Source organism: Pinus tabuliformis, chromosome Q (genome assembly GCF_031772625.1).
Source record: "Pinus tabuliformis cultivar Carrire ecotype Pingquan chromosome Q, CPIR1, whole genome shotgun sequence".
Taxonomy (NCBI): domain Eukaryota; kingdom Viridiplantae; phylum Streptophyta; class Pinopsida; order Pinales; family Pinaceae; genus Pinus; species Pinus tabuliformis.
This window is the reverse complement of record NC_142296.1, coordinates 825,404,356-825,425,742: the sequence shown is the minus strand read 5'-3', so window position 1 is coordinate 825,425,742 and position 21,387 is coordinate 825,404,356. Positions and strand designations below refer to the sequence as shown.

Below are 21,387 nucleotides of genomic sequence, written 5' to 3'. Positions count from 1 at the left end.
ATGCCCTTTCCCTAATAACTACTACTTTATTTATTTATTTATATAACAATATCAAGGAAACTTTAATGGAACAGTTTTAACATGATAATATAGCCTTGACTCAAACTAGCAATCCTAAAGCCTTTAATGGAAGCTTGACCTATACATTTGACCCAAGCATGAAACCCATGCTTTAACAAGTCAATTAAAATATAATAAAATTCTTTGCTTTCTTTTGACAAATATATTACATTTTGACTTCACGTACAATTATGAAGATCGAACCTAGTTACATTCTTCAACAAATACAACCCCAGACTTGTACCATGTAAATATGAGGTTAGATTTCCTTGAGACAAGTCTTGATCCCACACGAAATTACGAAATTTTAGATCACTTTAATTTATCAGTTCCATAGATCTGGCCTCAACAAATTGAATGTACCTCAGCAATGCCTTAGAAACAATACTTTGCAAACCCTCGATTAACCTTAATACCTTGAATACCTTCCAGATACAATGAACTTTTACCAATAGTTTACCTTGAATTAGTCAAGGGAGATCGGAACAAATTACTTGTCAGGTTACCTCTGATCTGAACCTTAAGATGCCACGGATTGTCAAGGAGATTAGATGATCATTGATCTTGCCATATGTAAGATCTCAGCCACCGAGAAGAGGCCTTAGAGGGGTTTGGCTCTAGGATTATTTGTCTTGCAATATACTTCAGGATCAAATGCTCTGATCTGCTACAAAAGAACCTCAAAAACAGACTTTAATGACCTTAGATCAAGCCTTAGAACATTCAACGGATGATCGAAATTTGCACAGGAAACCCAACAAAAATGCCTCGGTCTTGTCACAAAATGATCCTCAAATCTAACACAAAGATGACAGTCATGACTCGCCTTAAATGGTCCACCAAATATGAAGAGAGGGATCTTGAATCAGTGCACAGATTGTCTTGGATCAAAAACTTGTTCAACCACAGAAAGCCTCCAACAGTCCGCAAAAAATCTTAATCATGGTCTCAAATAGGCTCAGAGAAATGACTCACCAATGTTCTGCTCCAAAACTGTCATGGAAGGTGAAAATAAGTCTCAACCATATGCCAACAATTTGTGCCCTAAGAGGTTTGAAAACCTTAGACAAGACCACCCACGAAAACAAATCAAAAGATAAACTTGTAAGCTCAAAAATCTCGGCCTCCACAAAAGATTGCTAAACTCCGCAAGGGCCTCAAGCTAATCGCAGAGATGTATCAATTCAATGATTTTGGCAAACTTTAATTCAATTTTTAGTTATTTTGTCATTGATAAAATCCCCTTTTTTGACTTTTGAGTAGACTAGGATAAGCCGATTTTAATTTAATGTTCTTGAATGAACAAAAATTTCCTTTAGGGCTTCTTGACCACAAAATGGGGTTTCAAACTTTAAGGAGTCATAACTCCTCGAACTGTGATAAATTACGAGGCATACCACCTATTATTGGAATCAGCATAACGAGAAGAATTAGATGAAGATGATCTTGAGCCAAAGAATCTTGATTTGTCTTGTCTTTTTTGACATTGAAGGTGGGGCTTCTTCTGGCTACTACTTGGGTTGGCATCAGTAACAACCATGGTTCAACATGCTATTCTAATGGGATTGTTATAATGAAGATATGCTCTAACTATTAATCAATCTAACTTGCAATAAAGAGCCATATTCGTTTCAATTATTATTCAAAACAGACACAAATATTATGTTCTTCCTAGTTTTACATCAAGCTGTAGAGTGAAATATGCCAATACAAATGGACTGGTGTGCCAGACTATGAAATCATGAACATGGCAAAGTGAGGCGCACTACACCCAAAAATGGGTACAAATTCAAGGATATCTGATTTAATGCTCCATACTTGGACAGAACATCGGATGCTAACCTTCCCCACCTATTCCTAGTACTGTACAGATTTCAAGAGAACAGTTGAACTAAATCAATTGCCTAAAAATCCCCATGCTTCTAAAATTTCCATAAAAACACAAGCAATCTGTGACAAGCAATATTGAATTTCAAAAGTACACACACAACAGGAAAAAAATCTTTGAAAAAAATCACCTTTTTCAAGTAAAGTAGATGTTATTTATCGCATCGATTGTAAAACTAAAAAATCCATTAAATGTTGAAGTGCTCACATTAGAGAAGCAAGATAGAAGCAACAGATAGTGATAACAATGAATTGAGACAAACATTATAATACTTATGATCCACAGTATCCCATCGATCCGAATTTTTTCTGATCAAATATACAGTGGGAGCTTTTCAATACCAAATGTCCACTGAAGAAGCCTCCTCACAGTAGATTGAGTGGATATACGATAGTTGATTGCAATAAAATTTCCTGTGCTGAATATGATGAAACATAGCAATATGATAGTTGATATCATGAAACATAGCATTTCTTACTATGTTGGCAAACGATCCTCAATGCTGCTTGTGGTGAAGTTTATAAAATCCACTCATTAGAATGTAAAGTTTTATGTGTTGTTTTCAACATAAAGCTGACTTAGAAAGTCACGAGTACACAGGATGGCCATAAGTCTCTTCGACATGGAAAAGCCATGCAAACATTATATATATATATATAATGATTAATTAGTGATTAGTATAGAAGAGGCATGTATCTAAAGACATGACCATTCATAAAAGGGCACCTGACGAGGTATATAAACAGGCCCTCATTTGTGACAATTCCATCATCTCATATCTTTTGTACATTCTTATATAAATATATTTATCCCATCATGAATATTTATATATTTCAGATCTTCTGAGTATTCTGCTGTATATATGAACTTTGTTCATAACATTTACAACCCTTCATAATATCTTCATGTGGCTCTAGTTCAAACCAAAGGTTGTCCCCATAACTCAGACAATTTGTTTAGAAACAGGAATTGCAGGATATGCAAACCTAAACAAAATTTGCTGACAATATTTATCATATATATAATGATTAATTAGTGATTAGTATAGAAGAGGAATGTATCTAAAGACATGACCATTCATAAAAGGGCACCTGACGAGGTATATAAACAGGCCCTCATTTGTGACAATTCCATCATCTCATATCTTTTGCACATTCTTATATAAATATATTTATCCCCATCATGAATATTTATATATTTCAGATCTTCTGAGTATTCTGCTGTATATATGAACTTTGTTCATAACATTTACAACCCTTCGTAATATCTTCATGTGGCTCTAGTTCAAACCAAAGGTTGTCCCCATAACTCAGACAATTTGTTTAGAAACAGGAATTGCAGGATATGCAAACCTAAACAAAATTTGCTGACAATATTTATCTAAGTTATGCAATTTGATAGTGGGGATATGTTTAAGAACAATTAAGCAAAACTCTGGAATAAAACTTTAAACCCAAACAACCACAAAGCACACACCCATGAAACCACAAACCCTTGAAACCACAAGATCTTGAAAATGGAATTTTTCAAGAAGGGAAAAGGTTGAAATGGAGTATATCAGGGTTTGCTATATAAGACTGAATCATATAAACATCAGGAGGCCTCAAAGTAGCATCAAAGGTGGAAGAATGAAGGAACTCTATGTGGCTCTAGTTCATATAACTCAGACAATAGAAGAAAGGATATGCAGCTGACAATATTTATCTAAGTTATGCGCAATTAAGCAAAACTCTGGAATAAAACTTTATGAAACCACAGAAACCACAAGATCTTGAAAATGGAATTTTTCATTGAAATGGAGTATATCAGGGTTTGCTATATAAGACTGAATCATATAAACATCAGGAGGCCTCAAAGTAGCATCAAAGGTGGAAGAATGAAGGCAACTCTATATAGACTAAAGAAATATAGTCTGCGCAAAACAAAATTGCTTATGAAAAAGAAAAATGTAATCATAAGAACCTGGAAAAGGCCTGGCCAAAAAAAACTTTAAGCTATGATGAAGACTTACTGAGAGAAACAGAAAACAGATGGACGACTTGAGGAAAAATATTGAGAGCATTCTAAATGGAAGGTTCCTTTCCAAGAACTGCCTTCATCTTTCTGTTAGATTTGGAGCACAATCTAAGCATAGTTCCAAATGCCACCATGAAACTGAGTGCATATAATTTATCAAGTTCACCTAGAACAGGGACAACTTTCAAAGAATCAATAAAGGGACAAAAAAAAATGCAGTAGTTTCCCAGTAACAACTCATGTCAATTGTCGGGTTGCAACCCTTTGCCAATTTCCTAGTGCCTCCATGTAACCATAAGAAATTTAGAAGCTGAGCCGTTTGGAGATACATTTCCTTTTTGGAATAACGATGGAAACTAGGATTCATTCGCTTCTCTTTTTGCAAATGTAAGTACAAAGGAAAACCCTGAAAGAACACCTTAGGTGTTGAAATGATCTCCTTCTAGAAACTGAGCTGTATCTGTAAGCGTTCATACTGATGAAGCAACAGCATCACTAAAAATTGTCACCACAACTGCTTTCCAGTTGGCAACTGCCTGTAATATACACCAAAATCACTTTCGCAATAGAGTCCTGCTGCAAGTTTAGGTTAAATAGCACACGTCAAGTGAAGGAAAAATTGTTAAGTACATAACACTATACTAATGATGAGGGAACCCATATGACATCCAACTTCAGACACACATGCAATAATAAAGGATGAAATCAAAGGAATGGGAAGGGAAAAAAAGGCAACATCAGCTTGCATAGAGACCAAAAGCTTACCATGAGATAGAGATTACGTGGAACCTTCCAATCAGATGCAACTACACTGGGAAAAAACCTATTCTAATAACCTTTTCATTCATTTACTGCACTTGCCTAGACAACCATGGTACATGCAGAGGAACTCAACCATTAACAAAATTTGCCCAGAACTTGTCCGGTTCTTCCCCCTCTTTAACAACCTGCCAGTCACAATAAAACTTGAATAAACAACTCGAGATTAAAGAAGGCTTGATGAAAAGGGGAGCACTACTGGAAAATATCAAAGGCAAAGTCAACGCTAAATATTCAGTTCATACCACCTAGGCATTATGCAGGTTCTCAAAATCAATTGTGATGAGCAGAAAGCCCCATATACAAACATCATCCTGCTGGTTGAAAAGATCCTGTACTGTACTTGATCTACATATGTATTAGCCTCTAAAATTTAAATTTTCAGAAGTTTTTTTGTATATTTTATGTCATGTTTTGATGGCCATTTTTAATATAGTGGTCATCAAGGTTATGTCTGTCACAGAACATCATTTCTGCAAGGGGCAGAAAGTTGTACATATATGATATAAGTCAGGGCTATTTGGCCTTTGCAACTTGTCATCTTGGGGCAGCATAATTGTCAGCATTTTGATCTGTTGGCTTGGCTGGAAAAAAATGCAATATTTCTAAAATGATAATATAAGACCTTTTTTCTTTGAGAACTTCATATGACATCATATATGTATTTGCTCTACTGTCAGTATTGAAAAATTCCATGGTATGACATAATGATACAATATTATCTGCCCCTTTCTCAAATCTTTATGCTATCATATCCTATCACTCAAATAGCACTTCATCATATGACACTCATCGTTATTTATTCCAATGTTAGTGATTGAAAAATTTCATGGCATGACATAAATGATAAAATACTCTCTCTGTTTCTCATATCTGTATCCTATTATATCTTGTCATTAAAATAGCACTTCATCATACGACACTCATCAGAGATGTATTTGTTCCAATTTAAGTGATTAAAAAATGGCATGATACAAATGATAATAAATACTATATATGCCTGCCTTACTCATGTCTTATGATGATTCTTCTTTGGATCGGGACGTCACTGTTCAGCAGAGATGAGCTGGAGATGAGACAAGATGAGACCCGACGAGACGATACACATGGTGCAGCCGGAAATTCCTCCCTGGCTGAGAGGGAGTGTTGAAATTTGTGACAGCTATGCGATGAATTCCCCTGAGAGAAACACATATTGCCCCAAAGAGAATTTAATTTGGGTAAAGGAAATTGTTATTTGCCTCTCCTCTTATTATTATTTAATGTCACATTTATTTGGGCGAGCAATCATTAAGGCATTTGTTAAATATATTTAAAAGCAAATTTGAATTTGTGTCACGTTTTCAAGGAACAAACTTGTAAACAGGCATGAGGGCTCAAAGGAGGATGATCAGCACAGTTTCTGAGGAAGTTTAGAGCCCTGAATTAGGGCCATTGTGACAGCTGCAGGAAGCCCTAACCAGGGGCCGAAATCCTCAGGTGTATGCACAAAAGTCAAGAAGCATTTCAGGGCTAAATCATAACGTCCTTGGTTCAGTTCCTTGTGAAGGACTATGATGTAAGGCAGTGTCCCTATGACAATAACATATGACAATGATGAAAGGCAGTGTTCTTATGTCAGTCACATGATGTATGGCAGTATGGTAGAGTTTGTATGACAGTGACTTATGACAATGTACCTATGACGAGTGATGTATGGCAATGTTCGTATAACTATAATATATAGCAGTATCCTTATGGCAGCAGTGTCCCTATGACAGTAATGTATATGACTGATGTTTGGGCAGTGGCTATTGTTCTTATATCAGTAATATATGGCAGTGTATTTATGACAGAGATGTGTGGCAGTGTTCTAATGGCAATGTCCTTATGACTAAGTTGTGTGGCAGTATCCCTGCATGGCAGAACTTCTATGACAGTGACAATGATGTATGCAGTATGACAGTGACAGTGATGTATGTTGTGCTCTTATGACTGGTGTGTGGCAATGTCCTTATGACAATGATATCAAGAATACTTGACAGATATATGTGCTACTTGTGACAGTGATATGGAGGCCTGTGTATGCCTCTTTAATACACTTGTTTGCTGCCATCTTGTATAATCTTGGATTGACCTAGGAGGCCTAATGTATTGGATGTTAAAAGATGTGTCTCATGCTTATCGTACTTTGTATCTCAGCTGAACATTTGATGAATATCTAAGAAGAATTTGGTTGGGTTTTCCCCCTTGAGAGGTGTCTCCGACCTAAATACTGGTGTCTCTATTGCGTATGTTTTTCTTCTAATGTTCCTTACTGTTCCACTGCATTGTTGATGTTATTGTTCTCTCCATATAGTTACTTATAATGACAGGGGGTGAATGTAACGTAAATTGTTGAAAAAGTTTAAAAATGTGATTATCTATAGCATAGAACAATATAGCCCTAAAATTAGCATCCAATACGTTTCTACAGATGAGCAGGTCGCTGACATTCGCACAAAGCCTCTGTCCAGATGAAGTTTGTTTACTTCAGGGACAAGCTTGGAGTGACTAAAATGCTTCCCTGTTAGAGGGAATGTTGATGTTGTAGCATCAAGGGCAGATATTCCTCCTAGGTCATGGGTATTGACCAGGAGCCATGTAATGTGGCTAGGGAGATTGGCCACAGAGCATCAAGGCCCGAAGTACTCCCTCGGTTAGAAGGTCCTAACCATATTGCCAAGGGTTACTTGGCTAATGGGTAGAGTGAGTACCCCATAGTATCGAGCAAGTGTTTTACCATTCATGTATCATGTGATGACATGAGGGAATGGTAAATTGGCCCATGGTTTTGCCATTGGTCAGGAATACTGACTTGGTTCCAACTGACAACTTGGATAGTTGGTGACACGAGACTCCACTCAAGGGGTACCTAACCATATCGCCAAAAGGTATTTGGCTAGCAGGTGATTAGATCCATTTGTAAAGGATATTTGACTAATGGGTAACTAGATCCTTTGCATGATGATGTTGATGCAGGATGCTTTCCACATGGTTCTAGGATAGAACATGAAGTGGATGGATACATTAACATAGAGGCCTCATTCAATCCTTTCTTGAGATGGAGAAATTGTTTAGCAAAGAGGTACTAGAAAAATGATGTTCCTCACCTGCTGCTGGTCGCATTGCTTACTTTCAGACCTATTACAACATAGGAAAAAACTTGCATGAGGCTGACAATGTGAAAAACTTTATGGCTACTTGTGAAACTTTCCAAAAGAAATAAAACAGAGAATGTGAGATGTCCAGGTCTATTGCAGCCCCTGCTCATATGCAACCAGAAATGGAAATACATCAGAATGGCTTCCATTGTCAGCCTAGAACAATGGAACATATTTATAGATTTGAACTATTTATGCAACATATTTATAGATTGAACGGACTTCCAAAGAAAATTGTTAGTGGTTGAACTCCATATTTAAGTGTAATTTTTGGGAGTTGTTTAAGCATCCTGGTACCACATTAGCAATAAGTACCAGTCATCATCCTCAAACACATGGACAAATAAAAAGTGTCAACAAATGTTTAGAATGGTACTTGAGGAATAATGTTGCAGATCTGCAAACTTCATTGCCAAAATGATTGCATCTGGCAGAAAATTGGTACAATACAGCATATCATACAGCTACTGGCATGTCACTATTCAAGACCCTGCACAGTTATGATCCTCCATTGGTTAATCTGTCTGTGGAAGCCACCCCAAGTGTCAGTTGTCCATATTTCCTTGAAAAAAACCAACAGATATTGAAACGATTAGAGAAGAAACTCACAATGGCCTAAGCTGGGATGAAACTTCAAGAGGCAGCACAAAAGTGAAAGGAAATTTGAGGTAGGTGATTGGGGTTTTTCGAAGTGACAACCTTATAAGAAAAAGTCTCTTTAAGGAAAAGGAGCAGAGATGCTTGGGACTGGATACTGTAGGCCTTAAAAGATATTGGCATTGTATGGCACTTTAAGGGTAGTGTGATTCTTCTTGACTTGATAACAATTTGTGAAGTCTTTATAATTTTTCTTGTTAGCTTAATCTTCTTCTTCTTATTAGTAATGCATATGTGTGTACTTCATCAAACTGCTACCAAAAAGATAAGAACAAGAACACAAGATGTTGGCTCTCTGCCAGGGCCAAAACCTCTCTTCTCTTGAGAGAAAAACCCTTTAGTTAGTTTCTCTTATTGAAGCTTCTTATTGATCAATGCCAAACTCTAGACCCTTGACTAGAATGTCCTCCAAGCACAAGGCAAGTCCTTCCTCCTTCTGCACTTTGTTCCCCGGCACTTCGTTACTCGGCACTTCATCCTTCTTTCAACTGTTGTTAGACCTTGTTTATGTGAGCTCTAGATGAGATGCTTCTCTTTAGAGATATCCTTCACTTGTGTGGACACCTTCCTTCTTTCAACCAAATGAGATCCTTCTTGAGATGTAGGTGTAGACTGAAGTGACTGTACAGCAGCCCTAGATTCTCGCACGTGTGGGAGGTTTCCCCTATACTTTGGTTCCTTTCTCCTTCACTTGAGAGACTCTCTTCTTCGCTTGAGTAGAAGGCCTTATAGGCCTAGGATACTAGCCCAAACCATGAGATATATATGACTGTTATCTTACTGCTGTAGTGACTGCAGATTGTCCTCTATTTCTCACACGTGTGACTGTTTTTCACCCTAAAAACAGTCCCTGCAACTTCGGTTTAGGTCTCTCCTTCTTCGCTGCCCTTGGAGACTCTTCTTTCGTCCTTCAACAATCCTTTTTCTGACCTTCTACCTTCGCTGATTTCAGAGAGAATTCTTTTCGTTATAGTGGAGTGGGCAGCCCCTATATATAGAGGACTGTCCCTCCTTTTAGGCCGACTAGAAGGCAGACTTGAAGACTGTTTGCAGGCCAACTTGCTATCTTTGTTTTCGGATGGCTTCTTTGGTGGTGTCACATTCTTGGAGGAGACTTGACTTTTCTTGGAGGGTTATCCTTTGACTCTTATACAAACATATACATGGAGTAACATGCCCTTAAGGTCTTCAACGTTTTCTTTTGACCATTTGACTTACCTATAGCACGTTAACATGTGCTAGACCTATTTCAATGAGCAAGAAACTCATTGACATATATTATAAAAATAATATTTCTTTTCTTGAATAAATACAAATATCAAAAGTACATTTATGAAGACCGAACCTAGTTACATTTCCTTCAACAGGCATGAGTGGGAAGGGTTGCACACACTCTAGAGCTACCAGCAGGAACTCAAGTGCACCATACTTTCCATGTCTCAAGCTAAGAAGGTAGTCAGGAAAAATGCCAAAACTTCAAAATTCAAATGCCTTGCCAACTCTAGATGAGAAGGCTATGCTATCATGTGCTAGACCTATTTTCAATGAGCAAGAAACTCATTGATATATATTATAAAAATAATATTTCTTTTCTTGAATAAATACAAATATCAAAAGTACATTTATGAAGACCGAACCTAGTTACATTTCCTTCAACAGGCATGAGTGGGAAGGGTTGCATACACTCTAGTGCTACCAGCAGGAACTCAAGTGCACCATACTTTCCATGTCTCAAGCTAAGAAGGTAGTCAGGAAAAATGCCAAAACTTCAAATGCCTTGCCAACTCTAGATGAGAAGGCTATGCTATCATGGCTCTAGAAAACATTTTAGCCACCAGGGAAAAGGATTGGGGTACAGAGTACCAACATAGTACCCAATGGAAGGATCAACCAGCAGAAGCAGCAACATGGGAAGACCCTGATATCATACAACACCTAGCACTACAATTGTTTTGGGGATTTGTTGCAGTAATCAAGGATATTTAGCATCAGCATTAATTGTGGTGCTCAGAGAGAAAAAATCAGTCATTAAAAAGACAAGTCAGCCAGTATGTAGGTCGTCAGTAGTAGCAATTACATCTGACAGTTTAATTTTAAAAAGAGAATTAATGACAAGGATCAGTCAGTCAGTAAGATTGATTATGCCAAGTAGTTTAATTACATCAATTCGCCTAGTTAAAGAAAAAGGATGATTTTTTTGCTCTAAAGGCCTTTAGGCTTTAAAGGGGGGCTTTTTTGGGAAATGTGCTATCACAGATAGCCTGTAAGAGACCTTTTGGGCTAAGGCCAGAGTCCATACTGCCTGAGTTGGCATAACACCTTCACAAGATATGTTCAGATTTGTGTTGACTATTTTTGGGAGCATTTGATTATTGTTAGTAGCTGCCAATGTGTTTTCCACCTGTTATTAACGCTATTGAATCTGCTATCAGACACTGTTGGTAAGCATTGGATTGTCTGTTGCTACTAATGAATCCACTGTTGTTAGTCCAACCGTTTCTGCTGTTGTGTTACTATTTTGTTACTGTTAGTGTTTTCCACTTTTCAAAAAAAATTGCTTCCAAATTCCACGTTTGGAACATAACACTTATGATGTGGACTCTACCTTGAGAGGTGCACCTAGAGGACAACCACTAGCACTAATGTTACATATTTAATAACGCGATCCAAAACCTAAAATTCTAAATCTGAAATTTACAATTTGTTCAAACCTCAACTTATGGCAGCAGCTTATTAATGGAACCAATTTGGATTCCTTTACCCAGTGGCAAAGGATTGCAAGGATAATCCTCAGCCAGACAAATAGTGCTTCTAGGGATGACTTGTGAGCACCACTAGAGTGTGTTTCAGCACATTCACACAAAGAAACGAAATAATTTTGAACAACAACAGTTGCACAATTTGGTTTTCATGCAATACATTGTTCAATTGAAGCACAACCAATTGACCAACACATATGTTACAGACAATGTTATCAAAACCCATTCAACTAGACTGCACTGGCTAGTTCAAACCAGTTTGAACCAAGTTATTGAGAACATCTGGGAAAAGGAAGATACATTGTTCCCCTTTCTAGAATCTGAAACAGAGGAGTTGCAGCTTGGAAACAGCACTGAAACATCCATGCCTTATCCAAGATTTTCCAAAAAAATTCAGCATGATCCTGAAATGTTTCCTGACTTTCAGACATTTCAACAACTACCAGACAATTTACCAGCTAGAAACAAGTGATTTTTTGACATTAAAGAACAAATGAAAACCCTAAAGGCAAACTATGAAACCCTGACCCTAAATTGAGCATTGAAACTAGCAAATAAAGCCTCAAATACTATAAATCAAGACCAAAGGCCGAATCCTGAATTAGCCTGAATTTTGTGTCTCATGGTTTTTTCTCAATGTATTTTTCCTTAAAAAATCGCGGCTTATTTTTGGTTCAATAAACCACTGATCTCCAGGCATTTTACTACATCAAATGCTTGTCTACTATAGTGTTGAAGTACAATGATTGTGTTCTATTGCCTTTCTCATCTTTTGTGCCAATTCATCAGCCTTGTTGCAATCAAATCCCAGAGACGTGCATATCAAAATTGATATGGTGGTAGTTTCAGCCCTACAAAACAGCAGGCTGCATATATTAATGGTTAAATGGACAAGTACTTATTAAGTTATTTCCAATAATATTCCAGCAGGCTTCCATGTTTTGCTTTTCCCTTTTTGAAGTAGACCCATATGACCTAATTTACTCCATTACAAGTACATTCTCATGTCTCTGTCCTTTTTTTTCCAAAGGAAAAAACAACAATCTTTTATTGAAAACAAAAGAGTGTTACATCTACAACATTGACCTGCAAAATCATTCCAGCAGAAAAAGAAACACAGCATATAACCAGATCACTCCTAAGTGTGCCATCAGGCAGGAAAAAAACTAAAAATCTGGCAATTACAAAAAAAGGATGTGTCATAGACAAACGCCTTACTGTCTAGTGAAAAAGTCAGACTGCCACCATAAATAACTTGAAGGAGAAAAGCATTCAAAAGCCTGAGCTGCTAGTAAGGGAATGATCCACCACTGAGAATGGTGCCATTGATATGCAGCTTGTACAAAATCCTCCCGATAGACGCATAGTATCCTCTTTTAGAGAGCCTATCTGCAGGGGTGTTCTGCTCCCGGTAGATATTTTAGAAATGGATGGATGCAAAGAGGCCTTTAACACATCGACTTGTTACATCCAATGGAGGAGAGTAGACGCCTGCAGAGATGCCCTACCAGTAGCCCATTCAATCACTATCTTCGAATCCCCTACCACCGTGATATCCTCAAGTGCAAGCCAGCTAGCACAACAGAGAACCCCCCATAGCGCTATACCACCAGACCAGTGGAAATGATAGGCCATGGAGGGACTAGTGGAGATGATGGCCCCACAACCGCATAGTCCATTTGCAGCAGCTCCATCTAAATATCCCACTGGTTGGGTATTATCATGGAGGAAATTATGATGTTGCTATATTTAGCAATTTTTCCATATGACATGCATGTGATATTTTAATGTTATTTCGTGCAATTTTATCATTACAATCTTTGAAAGTAAAGAACATACCCAAAAGAAGCCATTGATGTCTAGAGATAGTGTTATAGCATAGAGTGCAAAATTGCATGCCATAACATTTTCATCATATTGTTCACTTATTTATAGATGAGTGCCTATGATCTGAAATGGATCTGAACCGACAAATGGGTTCATGAAGGTTGGTAATTCATGAAGGTTGACTAGACAATGTAAAAGGAATTTTAAATGTAAAGATGAATAAGACAAAAAAAAAACAAAGAAAAAGAGAGATAAAAATAGAGCATTAAATGGAATAAGAAAAATGACTAGGAGAGAAGGTTGAGAAATGGGAAGTGATTTTGCCAAGAGTGGATTAGGCATAGAAAGCCATGAAAGCAATGTAACTTGAGATTGCCAGAACGAAGAACTGAGCCCCCATTTGAAGCCGGCTTTCCCATTTGGGTTTCCAGGTAAAAATCTCGGTGTCAGTGATGTGTGTGAGGTTATTATTGTGTGATGGACTTTTAGTCTTTTATTTACACTTACATATTGATGGTTGTGCATTTCAACAAATCCATATGGCATGATTGATTCACTATTATGTTGAATTAACCAGGCAATTTGATTTTGGTCTGTGGAGCTTGATGTTACTGCAAATTGATGGCTGCATTCATCAAGCTAAAGGATTCTCTGCTTGACACCATTTATTTCAAAAAGATTCTAAGAATGTATTCTGTGTAATGGTTGAATTTAATTTCTCAGTTTTTTGTTGATTTGCAACTGCCAAAGGACTCAGGTTGTCCATCTTTTGTTAAGATAGATCAATGGTAGTGGCAACAAAACTGTTACAAGTATATCTGGAGAAGTGTATCTCTCATGCATACTGCCCTTCTGCTTCATGAGCTAAGATTCAGTGCTGGCTGAGACTGTACCCACCCCTGGACTACAATTTTATCAGTATTTGGGTGAATTGCACCTACACAAGCATTGTACAGCCTCTCCAAAAAAAGAGTTGAATGCTGCTATGTCAAATTCCTTTAACCATGCATTTTACAAACCATTCACACACCGTGCAGTTGCTCTAATTGAGCAATTTCTCTGCTGGCTGATTTTCCCATCTCTCCCTAGTCAATTTTCCACTCTAGTCGAATTAATTATCCCTCTAGTTGATTTAATTTTGCTTGGTCAACTGGGAAATAAACGAGTTGAATCAGACCTCCCTAGCCAACTTGTGTGTTCCGTAGTCAAGTTAATTCTCAGCCCATCCTTTTTTTCCTCTTTACGTAAGCTAGCACCAACTTTATTATCTCTTAGCAATTTGTTGATTGTACTTTGGGTTTTCTCTTGAACTATGGGGATCTTTCATATACTTTGTTGATTGTACTATGGGGGTCTTCATACATATTAACTTATTGTCAGAACATATATATGAATGCTGGAGCTGGAACTAATTAGAAGTATGATAACTGGTTTGATGGTAAAGAGACAAGGCTCCAATCACGGAATTGTTAGACTTCATTTGGTGCATATATCTATGTTGCTTACTGGTCAAGAAACTGTGCAGACCACCATTCAAACAGAGCAGCCACATTAATGCTAGAAGCAGAGCTACCTAGTTTATTAAGGATTGATTGATCCTCCATGTGCCAAGAAGGTGCTACCAAATTGACACACTTACTAATTGCTAATGAGAAGGATGACCTTACAAAGAATTGAAGGTTCATTCTATGTGGGTTGAGTTCTACACATTCAACAAGCAGGCTATACACAGACATTATCTACCTAGATGAGCAATGCCTTGCACTGGAAGTTTGAATCAAATTCTGTGTTAATCTCCATCAGACTTCTTGTGGTTGCCTTCCACAATACATAGTGTATGTGAGGTAGTTGGTTTGGAAACCAAGCAATGTAACTCAGAACTCTCTTTCCGTGTCCAGTGGAGAACCATAAAGGAGAAGTTGGCTCTCAGAACTTCATCAACAGCTTAAGCTTCGAAGACAACCAGTAGAGGCATTCATTTTGCCTGTTGAGGCTCAACAACAAAGAAACAACTCAGAGTCCTTTGGGTATTTACAACCAATTACATTTATAACTAACCAATAGTGGGTTTAGTATTTACTAATTGCCATTGTCCGTTGCATGTTGTGTGCAGGATACACAAGAACAGAGGCCTTGCAGCCAAGATAAGAACAAACAAGAGCCAAGATCCTTGTGCTCAATTATAATTATAATTATAATGCTCATTTTTCATAGTGCAGTTTTAGCCATAAACTCCTAGAGGGCAACGGCCTAGTAGCCTCTCTGAAGGCAGACCACTCTGTACAAGACCAAGAGTGAGATCATAAACATACTACAGCACAATATCCATGTTGGTGATGCAAGCGGACTGTAAGACCCTCATTTACTGATCAACCTAACCAATCCCCTTGAAACGTGGCGGCTTAAGTCGACTTTGATCATCCAAGTCAGTTCCAAACAAGTGGACAAACCCATGAAATTAGGCCCTTAATGCATTGCTAGTTAATTGACAGACTCTCACAGCACCCAATTCATTGTCCAATCAGTTAGTGAACCAAGCCAAATACACCTTATCCAATCAAAATTGGGTCTAATCACAGATTCCAACAGTTTTTCTAAAGGTGCAATCAATGTATTCTTTTAATAGATGTTAACAATAGTATTCAGCCTTCGAGTAATTTAGTCGATGTTTAGAAGTAGCTGACATTTTCTTGATTTTATATATATATATTAGATGCTCTGTTCCCGAGGATTTTGGTAAAATGAAGTTCCTGCTCTCGAAAGCACTCCTGCTCCATGCAACCTTGATCCTTCATCAACCACTTGGTCTCCCTTTCCCCACAACCCAGGTTGGTATGACTTAGATTGTAAAACACTTCATCGCCAACTCTGAAATGCCTTCTCTCACAAATCTCCCCTTGTTCCCAAGGACTTTTGTAAAATGATGTTCCTGCTCTCAGAAACACTCTTGCTCCATGCAACCTTGATCCTTCATCAACCACTTGGTCTCCCTTTCCCCAAAACCCAGGTTGGTATGACTTAGATTGTAAAACACTTCATCACCAACTCTGAAATGCCTTCTCTCACAATCTCCCACCATATTTGGGTCTTCGAGCATCCTACCGTTGCCTCCTCCACCACAGCAAATGTCCCTTGAAGCTCACACAGGAGACATAAACTGTGTGCTTCCCTCAAACTTTCTTTGAAACACTTTTGGTGCACTGTATTCCCATGTCACTCCTCCTTTCCATCTGATCTTAACCCTACCTCCTTGTTTGCTCATAGTACCACCCTTTATAATGTCCTCGGGCAGCCCTTGATTTAGGTTACTTCTCCACCGTCTTCATGTTTCTTATTCTGATACTGGGATATCCCAGATGGCAGATACTATTTAGGCAATGAATATCAGCATATGAGGTTTTCAGGTAGAATTATTCAAGAATGGTCTCCACGCTTTGGGCAACTACTTAGTTGATCTCTTCAACCACGTGGCTCACTGTGGTTTCCCATTGACATTGTAATATTCCTAACCCAGAATATTCCTCAAATCCCAGCAAAAACTCCAACCAAATATATGCAAATGATATAATAACCCAGAAGTGATAAAATAACAGTGGAACGGCATATAATAATGTAAACCAGAAATGTAAGTAGATACACAAGAAATGCAGCGAGAAATGCTAAGCCATTTTGTTATACTGAGTAATATAATGAGTACAAGAGGTGATTAGACAGATGGCACCTCGACTTGCACAAGGCAAGTGAAGAAATACTCTCAGAATGACAAGAATGGCCTCTCTGCATGGATGTTGGTGCTATGTTGTTGTCGTTGCTAGGAAACAAATGATGATTTGCGGCTGCTCCCCTCTGAAAAAGTTGAAACTGTGGATTCGAGCTCTACTCAAGAAACCCAGAAAAACCCAGAAAGCTTTCCTGGAATGGCTGACCCCCGAAAAACACCCCCTTGGGGTTCTACGCAGTTCCTCAATGTCCTGCGCTGCCAATGAAGAAAACCCCTCTAAACTCTGCCTGAAACACTGCCTGAAACCCTGCCAAAAATCCTTCAACGAGACAAGAGCTGGGCCCCTGCTCAATCTCCCAGCATAATCCACCTGCAAAACCCCAATCCAGCACTACAACCAAAAAGAACTGCATCCCTCTCCAAGTACTGCGCAGTCCTCCAAAAATGCTAATGAAACTACTGCTGAAATGTTGATAAAACTACTGCTGAAATACCAATGGAAATATCTTGCCCGAGCAGGCACTCGAAATCCCCCGGGGCTAAGGGTGAGATCTCCAAACGGAGACACTCAATGCACTAAACAATGCTGCCGACTAGCTAAACAACCAGCGAGCTCAGAAGTCAAAACGACTAGCTCAAAATGCACATAACTGAATGATCCAAAATGAGGGGGGCTCCTCTCTATTTTATAACCTCTGCCTCTCACAATCCCTAGGCTCACCTCCTCCTGCGTGCTTCTCCTCTTGCCACGTGTTCTTCCCTCCTGCAGTCTCTCCATGTGTCTGCGTGGGCTCCATTTCTGCGTCCCCCTTTGGCCCCCTTGGCTCCCCTTTAAGTCACAATGTTGTGCTACCTAGGAAGTGACTTTTTATTCTAAAGTGAGTTATGTCCCCCTTCCTCACTTTTTATTTAAAAATAACTATAGAAGGCAAAAATTGAACAAAATCAAATATTCCAACTACCCATAGCTAATTAGGAATATCACAGACATGGTCACATCAAATTATTCACCCGGTACACAAATCGATTCCAAATATGAATCCCAGCAACCACAAAATGATCATGGTAGGCCACACATTCACAAATCTCTATGCAATAAGTCCATATGAAGCTCTCTAGAGAGCTTCAGGTGAAAGGCCTTAGAGCTAGAGGATAGGCAGGACTCAGGGCAACTCATCAAACCATTGATCACATTTTCACCCTCTATGCTATCATTCACAAGGCACAACAAGAGTCTAATGCTATTTTGTAGACTTTCGAAAAGCTTTTGATTAGGTTTCCCATAAACTCTTGTTTCAAAGGCTTGAGGACATTGGCATATCGAAGACCCTACTAATAGCCATTATGTTACTCTATGAGCCCGTCATTGGTCATCTCTGCATTCTTCATAGTGCATCAAAATTTATCCAAAGCACCATTGGGGTTCAACAGGGTTGAACCGTATACCCCCCCCACATTTTTTGGGATCTATATTGATGAGTTGGAGAATTTTCTCCATCACCATAGACCTATCCAAGATAGGGACAAATTGCAAAAAATCGATAAAAATATTGTTTATTGCAATCAACCAGTAATTATCCAATGTATTTAATTCTGAGCAAAATTATGTTACTGCAAATACTGAATAAAAAGATGATTGCAATATTCACCAAAAAAAAATTGTGGAAACTCTGATAAAAAACCAACCAAGAAATGGGCACAATATTTTCAAACAAAACATCCCTGGAAAAACTCCAAAAGGTAAAACCAGTTCTTCAGATCTAAGGGTTTTATTGTTATTTAGCAAATTCTGCAATTGATAAATATTACAACATTGCTTACCAAACACCAGTAAAACTTCGGCAAAATATTTCTTCACCTCCACAATTTGATCTAATCCCTAGAAGGTTCACGACCTCCCTCCGCAACCTAACACGGCATTTCCTACAATTCGCACTGTGAATTCCTGCAACAATCGCATTGATTTCTTGCAATTCGCTCTACAGCTGGAAATCTCGATATGCTAAATTGGCAACTCGTATACCCTCCTCTTGGCAATCTCGTATGGCCTCTCTATCCGCAAAATAACTCTGGGAGAATTTCTCCTCCATATCTCAAAAACTGGAAGGATATTGTTGAAAAAAGCTCTAGAAATATTTATTGCGTCAACTGTTATTGAAACCCCCGTCGGTTTCAAACCCCACGCTGTCATTGCACCCTCTTCACTGCAATGAATGATCTCCAAGGCCGCCCATCGATTTCCTTTATCATCTCTCGTGGAGAAATCAACAACCAAGATCTAGATCTCAAATGATCTAATCAATGGTTAGGATCACATAGAAACTTTACTAGAAGTCTTTAGAGGAAAATCGACCATGTCTCAACTATTACAAATTAATTAATCAGTTTACTAATCTATTAACTTAGGAAAATAATTAAAATTGATTAATTAATTTAAGTAAAAAATTTACATTTGAAAGAATAACTTGGGCTTCGAGATATTTTTTGCTCGTGTTCCTAGCCTCACTGACACCACATGAGGCTAAAACACTTGTCTGAGCTACATCAACCAACCCAAATGTCTCCTACACCATTGTTTTGATATCTCTTCTACTATTTATGGATGACATGGTCCTCTTAGCCTCATCTCCAGAGGGATCAAAGAGATAGTTGGATGTCGTTGCTCTCTTTTGCGATATTCAATAGCTAACACTTAAATTGGGTAAAACGAAGGTCACAGTCTTCAATGGGATGAAGAAGACCATCTTCGACCAACATTTCTTCAAGGGGAAGAGGTTGAGATCGCCAGCACCCACACATACTTGGGAGTACAGTACTTAGGACCTTGTTGTAGAGTGTGACGAATTCCAGCCTCAGGTTAGCAAGGGCTATGAATCCCTAGCCCTTCTTGAGAGAGTGTTTCCATCACCATTTTCAGGACATCTCATCCTCATGGACCTATTATTCGACCTGTTGTGCTCTATGGTTCAAGGGCTTGAGAACCTTATTGACTAGAGTCTAACTACGCCTCATTCAAGCGAGTCCAGGCCCTTCTCCTCCATCGCATCATCAGGAATAGGAAAACTCCCTCTGCATATTATCTTAGTAGAGTTTGGTGGACAGCCTTCCCAACTTAAGAAAATATTCAATATGATCTCTTTTTGCAACAAGTTTGGAGCTTGGAAAAGGCGCGAGACAGATGCCTATACTTAGCCTATCGTTCCTCAAATAACATTGCCTCTTCTAGTCCATTGGGACAAGCTTGTTGTTGGTTTACGAGGGTCTCGATTCTCATGAAGTCCATTGACCGACTCCCTCTATTCAAGTACTCCCTAAATGCTCCTAGTCACCTTCTCCCACCTAGAAAGGAGTTGAAACAATTTATAAAGCATGAAATATACAAGCATTTTATCTAAACCACTTGGGTTAACCCTCAGGAAGGAGTACGCCCAAATATCATGTAATGTCCCATTCGAAATGAAGCCCAATATGGCTTAGTGACCTATCTAATTCTCGTAGGTCATAGTCTAAATTATAAGGGAATTGTTGTTTAATGTTACTTAGGGGGGTAAAAAACCCATTCTTATAAAGTAACATTAGATAATTAAATTAAAAGTTTGTTTTGGAGGGAAATTAGAAAGATTACTTAAATTTGAATTTAGGAGGGAAAGCCCAAAGGAAAACTATATAAGTAAGGGAGAGGAGTCATTTAAGGGCACGCATCATGGATTGTTGATATTTCTATTTTGGTGACTTGAGGCTGTTATGAAACCAGCTCAAGAAAAGATAGAACAACGCCTTAGAATTCAGCCTCTTCGAGGGGGCAACCTCCTTTACATTACATAAATGAACAATTCTTGGATGATACAAATGAAAAGACCTCCTTTCTATATATAGGAGTCTAAGGGGTCATAACATAATCAGAGCCGACATAACAATAATAATGTAAGGGCACAATAATAACAATAGTGGGCTTCTATGGGGCACAATAGTAACAATACGGGCACTACATGGGTACATCAATATAATAAGTGGGTTATACTAATAACAATAAGGGGTTACACTAGTAGTAAAGGGGCCTAACATGCCCCTCCCCTTCAAAAAGCGTTGTCCTCAACGCTTGAGTAGTTCTTGATGCTTCTGTATAAAATCCTTGTCCTCCCATGTGGAATCTTCATGGGATAAGTTCTTCCACTTGATGAGATACTGTGAAATTGATCGATTTCGTAGCTGTCGGGTTCTTGTTTCTGTGACTGCTCCAGGTTCCAATATGATTTTTCCTTCCTCTTCAATTTCTGGCAATATTGTTTGAATTGGGATCTTTTGCAACTTTTGAATAAGTGGCGATACTTCTTTGTCCTTCTTCCATTCATCCCTTGCTTCATTTATCCAATCTGGTTGGATAATATAAATAGGACAAAACAATGCTTCCACATCCTCATCCTTGAAGAGTCTTCCCATTCAGTAAGGTCGCCATTT

General features: G+C 38.4%; 1 protein-coding gene across 9 annotated transcripts in view; it reads right to left on the bottom strand.

Annotated features, from left to right (window-relative positions):
- Positions 1-4,009: 4,009 nt before the first annotated feature.
- The window catches only part of LOC149222173 (protein-tyrosine-phosphatase MKP1-like), a 66,926-nt gene continuing 49,548 nt past the window's right edge, over positions 4,010-21,387 (bottom strand). For 3 of the 9 annotated variants that reach the window (XM_089385290.1, XM_089385292.1, XM_089385291.1), the window contains 3 exons: positions 5,793-5,962; positions 4,730-4,911; positions 4,010-4,540 (listed from right to left, as the gene is read on the bottom strand). In XM_089385290.1, the coding sequence (XP_089241416.1) occupies positions 4,809-4,911; positions 5,793-5,962 (273 nt within the window). In that variant the 3' untranslated portion in view covers positions 4,010-4,540; positions 4,730-4,808. Of the gene's footprint in view, positions 4,541-4,729; positions 4,912-5,792; positions 5,963-21,387 lie in introns of those variants that run through there. The other 6 variants (XM_089385298.1, XM_089385297.1, XM_089385294.1 and 3 more) reach the window with 4 other exon arrangements.